Raw genomic sequence first — 7,049 nt, 5'->3', positions numbered from 1 at the left:
GAACATCAGGTCTCTTTATTTGTCTCAATATATATAGCAACGGCACGAACCTGATAGAAACAATTGACGTGACGTCACAATATAATCGACGTCGCAGTAAAATAAAAACAAAAGTGTGTTTCTTTTTGACGCACTAAAAATACTTATAACTTGAGTTTAAAAAAACCTATCAACATGAAATAAAGTGCAAATTAAAATTTAGCTAAAATATCTAAAAACTGATTTAAAAATGAATTGAATCAGATTCGTGCTGCTGAAACAAACATAAAATAAAACGATAAAAATACTTAAAAAAATACAATCTTGACAATAGCCCCTCTTTTCAAGTGAATATATATATTCACATAAAATAAGTCAAGATTAATTCAAGCACTCAGGTTCTTAGGTGATCCTCGGTAACTTCTCTGACATTTTCTTTTTCCTCTTTATGACGAGAAGTCTCTCTGCTTAAACCATGACAGTCTCTTGCCAAATGACCTGCCTGTTGCAGATGAAGCATGTCTTCTTTCCTCTATCAAAATCATTCTTTCTTGCACGTGGTGTTATAATTTTACTTTGTAAAATATCATCTATCTCCCTTGGAGCACTGCTCGAGCCTTGTTTTCGAAGCTTCAAATCTTCCATCATGTGCCTCGACATACTGCTCTGCCATTTTGCATAGATCTGTCATCGTCTTGGCGCCCTCTCCTTCAAAAACATGGCCAGGTCTAATGAGCTGCTTTGGATAAACTGCTCTCTTATCATCACCTCGCACAGTGATTTATAAGACTGTTCCCCTGTGCCATGTCAGTCCACCTCGAGAAGTATCGCCTTAATCTGGAAATATATTTGATGCACTGACTCTCCTGCCTCTGGCTTGCTCTCTCGAAATTTTACTCTAAATCCTTCTTCGGTCAGCTGGTACCTCTTAAGCACCGCTGTTTTTAGCATTGTGTAATCACACGCTTCCTCAGGGGACATGCTTGTATAAACCCTCAAGTCCCCTCCCTGTCAGAAGGGAACTCAGACTCATTGCCCACGTCTCCTCTTCCCATCCTTGGCTTAATGCATACCTCTCAAATCTTTCAATATATGCATCCATATCGTCATGAACTTCGTCAAATCTCGGAAGTTTAGGATGAGTCGTTCTACCAGGCCCTTCTACTGACGGTCTGGTTAATCTTATTCTTTCTCCCTCTAACTCTTTTCTTCAACTGCAACTCGTGTTGCATTTCATGTAACCTTCTCTCTTCTTCTCTCCTAAGTTTCCTTTCCTCTCTGTCAAGGAACTCTGCTTCTTTTTCTTTAATGAATGCCGCTAGGCTTTCCCCTTTTAAAACCTAGTCTCTCCCCAACCTAATTTCCACTCGTCGTAGTTCATGTTACCTTTTTACGTTAACCTTTTTTATAGTAGATCCCGGACGAGCCCCCAATTTGTCAGACGTTAGTCTGAGTGGGTCCACTAACTAAGGTGACTTTGTCTTATTAACAAAGGAACTTGCTAGACAGAGTAATAAACGTCTTCCTTGTGCTTCTGTACTTGCTGCGCTTCTAGACTTGCTGCACGTTTGGACTTGCTGCACTCCTGGACTTGCTACGCTTTTGGACTTGCTGCGCTTCCTCAACTTGCTGCGCTTTTGGACTTGCTGCGCTTCTTAGACTTGCTGCGCTTCCTGGACTTGCTTCACCACTTCTGCAGAAAACTCTAAGACAATACTGAAAGGTCCTTATTCGGGAACTAAGTTTTTTTTTTATTTTTCTGATCTTCTATTAATGAACATCAGGTCTCTTTATTTGTCTCAATATATATAGCAACGGCACGAACCTGATAGAAAACAATTGACGTGACGTCACAATATAATCGACGTCGCAGTAAAATAAAACAAAAGTGTGTTTCTTTTGACGCACTAAAATACTTATAACTTGAGTTTAAAAAAACCTATCAACATGAAATAAAGTGCAAATTAAAATTTAGCTAAATATCTAAAAACTGATTTAAAAATGAATTGAATCAGATTCGTGCTGCTGAAACAAACATAAAATAAAACGATAAAAATACTTAAAAAAATACAATCTTGACACATTTAACTTAAAAGCTCTGCTTACATGTATTACAAGTTGATACAAATATTGCAAGTTGATAAAAATATAGCTTACTTAATTCACGTAAATACTTAGTAATTAGCTAAATGGTATTTTAGTGATATGGATCGTTTTATACCTTTGACAATAGCATTCTGGCGATTCATAAAGGGAACAATTTCTCTAAACCTGAAACCATCCCTATCTAGTTGTTTTGTCTGCTTCCTTTACTCTCAGTGGGCTTGACATTTATACATTTTTATATTTTGTTCTTGTTTCTTAAGATTTGAAATATTAAAAAAGAAATTCTAAAAAAATGAACACACGGAACATGTTCAAAATTATCCATTACATTATGTGACAACAATATAATTGCATATTTGGATGTCTATCACTGCCATATAATGTTCCAAAGCAACATGTTTTTTTCCAAAGTGTAATTATTAATACCTGTGTATTCTTTTTATTTGGATAAACCATGTAGTTTAAAACTATGTTAAAGATTACCTTTTGACTGATTTAGATTCTGGTATATATAGGTTTGTTATTATATATGCCATTTTTGAAGAAGACAAGACAAAGAAACCGCAGCTATAAAATATATGGAATATTAACCCACCATGTGTAAATGAATATGGTGATCATGTGTTCATAAGTATGGTGGCTGATTCGCGCGATTCGTGATTTCAACCTGCAACACCGCCAATCGAAAAGCCGAGAATTGACAAGATAAGTGACGGGGGCGCGGAGCGAAAACACGCAATTTAGCGGAGGTGCAGGGCGATGTTTAATAGGTAAAACGTCACCCTGCGGGGGCGAGAGCGATATTTTTTAAATTAAAGGTGGGAAGACGCCGTATTAAGTTTTAATTAAGTTTATATATATAAACCTTTGCCCCGCACCCACGCTAGATAGCTGTTTACGCTCAGCACCCCTGTCATTTTAACTTGTTAATTCTCGACTTTTCGCTTAGCTGGATCGCGGGGCGAAACACAAATGGCACAAATCAGCCAACATGCATAAAGCTGAACATTCACATGTCACATAATTTTCTATAGTTAGTTAAACTAAACACAGTGAAGATCATTTGGCGACAACCAGTTTTTTTTTTTTTTTTTGATAATTCCATAATTTTGCTTGACTTTGCAATAATTGGCTAAAATAAGAATAGAAATGATAATAATACTCTTTATTTAACATTAATAGCTTATTAAGACAATACATCAAAGAAAACATATGTAATACAATATTCTATTTTTAACAATTGTAGACCTGAAAAATTTCTTATTTCTAAAGGAATAGTGTTCTATAACTTCATACTAGCATAATTTAAAGTACGTTTCAAATGATTTGTATTAGGTCGTTTATACATTTTATCTTTTTTTCTGTGATGATCTTAGTAAATACATTTTACTCTGAAGTAACAGAATAAGATCAGACATATGCTGGTGTTAATTAATTCATTGCTCCCAGAAAAATACATACACCTAGGTGGAAAAAAATAAGCATTTCAGATTTTAATACATTTTAGGAGAATTGGTTTTAACAGTTATATTTTAAAAAATTCTGGCAGTTATTTTTGTAATTTCAATATTCTTTTTTGCCTGATTTGTTATTTTCGGACCTACTCTCCCTTTGGAGAGTAATTCGGACCAAAAAACAGATCCAAAATCAAAATCAAAAGTTATAAAAAGAAGCATATGATAAAACCAACATGTTGAATTCTGTAAATATATCCTTGTCCTTCAAATGAAATTGATAATCAATGTATGAAATTCATCAGAAATTGTCATAACTTAATTTACGGACTTGATTCATACTTTAACGAATAAATGACCTCGACATGTAAATGAAACATACCGTATTCATACAAAGTAAAATCATTGCATTTGCTAAGTTAATATATTTGCTTCATTTTTAGACAAAAGATTACTTATGACACAGCTGACATCATGATTAACTTAAATGTGCCCTTGACCTTTGAACCACCTTGATCATCAAGGTCAAATTATTAAATCTAGTTTAAATAGTCATATCTAAATTATGAATAATGGTGGAAAAATGTGAAACATACTGGCTCTAAACATATTTTATAACAACATCAACATGTAGAATAATTTAAGAATAAATGACCTTTTGTTAAATATAAAATTCTAATGTTATACAAGACATTAAGCTTCCTTGAACAATTCTTCCTACAATATTTTTCCCTCAATATGTTTGACTTTCGAAATAAGAATACGTCGAGTATTGTCCCTACTTGGCAATGGCTTGTTTTGACAAAATTCAGAGAATATACAGTCATCAGATAATAGTACTAAAAAATACGAGTTAATACATAACAATTAACTGTACAAGATAATAGATTTTTAAAATTAGCATCAATTTAACAATGTCGGTTTTTTTTTCATCTGAAAACAAATCCAATATATATAATTCCCTAGCTGAACAAAAATAGAGAACAGCTTTATAACCATTTATGAACACAAATCCACGCAAGAAATTTGAAAAAGGTTATAAATCTGAATCTAATGAAATGTTTCTTTTTATAAAATTTACAAACAGTTAAGTTAGGTTGTTTCCATTATGTAGTGGTTTATTCTTGAAACATTTGAAACATAGAATATCTCTGCTATTTAAAAAACATGAATATTGCATGAAGGCAAATTTTACTTTGTGGCGCTTTTTTATTTTTGCATTTAATTGAATATGGACAAGGTAAAATCACAAACTTGAGTCAAATTGGAAGTTTTGCTGTACTTTAGCCACATTCATCCAATAAACACAGCTTAATCATTATCTAAATGATGACAGATTAATAACAATTAACTCAAAATCTATCAGCATTCATATATTATTAATAATCAGATCATCTCATTATTTTACAAAACATTTATTAAGGTGAAGACATAGTTCCTTTAAGAAAAGGTCATTCATGGATTTCATAATACTTAAATAATGGTTTAAGAGAATGTTAGAAACAAACAGAGAAAAAAAGTGAACTAAGTTTTGATAAATTATTTCTGCATTTGCATTTCTGAGGCTGAATAATACATTTGTCATACAATGGGGAATATTTTTTAATTCTATGGTACGGACAAATGATAACAACTCGTTTTCTTTGTGAAAGAACACCAAATAATGATTGTATATCTACATGAATTTACTTCACTCAAAAATATGTCAAAATAAGTTCTTTCAAATATAAGAAAGCTTTTTTTCAAATGTTGTCAAAATAGCTTTTTCAAATGTAAATCGTCTCAAAATGTTACCGCAGTTTAGTCAGATTAATATATTTTTAATGCTTTTTTATTATCATATGATCAAAATTAAATAATTGAAGAATGTATATTACTTTCGTCTTATAAAAAAGACTGAATGCTTAAACAATAAGAACAGTTTAAATAAAGCATTTTGATGAGGAAAACTATCAATACATTTTTATACAGCATGGAATTTATAATAATAATTATAAAATAATAATAATAATAATTAATAATAATAATAATAATAATTAATAATTATAATAATAATAAACAAGTATTAGTAAAGAAGAATGAAATAAAACACATTTACATATGTACAGATTAAATTGCACTAAAATATTATATAAATTGCCATTCAAATGAGATTTTGGAATATCTACCACTTTCATATTTACAGGTTTAAGACAAGTTCTTCGCATTTTTCTTGTTATAAGAAGAATAATTATCAATGTTTCCATTCGGTCTCTATGACTGAGCACTCACAAGTCTAGTTTCTCTTTTTTGTAGTAAAGGTCAATGCATATATGTTGTTTTCAGCCTTGCAAACTTTACAGGACAACATGATTTTTCACCTTTCATATGATACCTTTGTGTAAGTTTTATGACAGTTTATAAATGTATAGACAGTTGCTATTTTTTTCATTTAAACTGAAAGAACTGTAATACAGCTTCTTTGTTTCACTACACCAACATACATTATTTATAGTATTCAGATTCACCAACGCAACTTTTCCTGTAGAACAGTCTCCTGATATCTCTTCTATAACACTTCTCACCCAGTCATACACAAAAACAGTGCCATCACAAGACAGTGAAATTCCCCTAGGCTCACTCATACCACTATAACTACCTATCACATCACCTTGCCAGTTCATTCTTGTCACTGTCTTCATGCTCGAGTCAGATACATAGATAGAACTTCTGTTACATGTGACATAATCTGGACATTTAAAAATATCTTTTCCCTCAAATGTTATCAATATAGTGCCATTCATATCAAGGATTTGAAGTTTTGCAGGGACAAGGAATGACAAAACAAGTTTACCTTGGTAATAGCTTATACCACGACATTTTCCACCAACCTTCATAGTGTGCTTCTTTATGAGTTTGTTTGATGAGATTGATATAAATTGTATTGTTTGTACGATAGGAATTGTGACAGCAAGTTCAGTGCTGGTTATTGTGGTGATGTCCGATGGTTGACCATCTAGTTGTAGTCGATCAGACACAGATTGACTGCTGGTATCCACCATCTTTACAGCTTTGTTATTGCGGTCAGTGATGATAAGAAGATCAGGAGTCAGCAGAGTTATTCCTCTTATACAGCATCTATCTTTATCTTTTGATGTCTTCACACAGATTTCTCCCTCATGTGAAGATTGTCTAGACTTTATTTGTACAGGTTGACATTCTTTATTTAATGTTTTCTGTGTCAATGTACCTAATGACCTCTCTGTTTTGAGTTTGGTTAATATTGTTTTATTTGATTGGAAGTTGTGCTCTTTGATATCATAAGTTGAAAGATGTAGTGCAGTTTTCTCAACATCTTCCATCATTTTTTCTGCTTTCTTAAGCTCCATAAAGAGTGTTTTAGCTTGTGTTGATGTGTTGAGTTGTTTGATTTTTTCTGAAGATCTCTTCAAGATTTGTTAATTTCTTCACACGATGTTTCTACTGCTGTGATATTTGAGTTATTTTCTTGTTCTGTGACCTTGACTACTG

At 32.4% G+C, this 7,049-nt stretch overlaps 1 protein-coding gene across 1 annotated transcript; it reads right to left on the bottom strand.

Annotated features, from left to right (window-relative positions):
- Positions 1–5,926: 5,926 nt before the first annotated feature.
- LOC132719991 (uncharacterized) lies at positions 5,927–6,907 on the bottom strand. The gene has a single exon (XM_060703966.1). It carries the CDS (start codon positions 6,905–6,907, stop codon positions 5,927–5,929), a length of 981 nt encoding a protein of 326 aa, XP_060559949.1.
- Positions 6,908–7,049: the final 142 nt, after the last annotated feature.

This window comes from Ruditapes philippinarum, unplaced genomic scaffold (genome assembly GCF_026571515.1).
Source record: "Ruditapes philippinarum isolate M1 unplaced genomic scaffold, ASM2657151v2 ctg9807_1_1_1_1, whole genome shotgun sequence".
NCBI lineage: Eukaryota > Metazoa > Mollusca > Bivalvia > Venerida > Veneridae > Ruditapes > Ruditapes philippinarum.
This window is presented reverse-complemented; position numbering and strand designations above follow the sequence as displayed.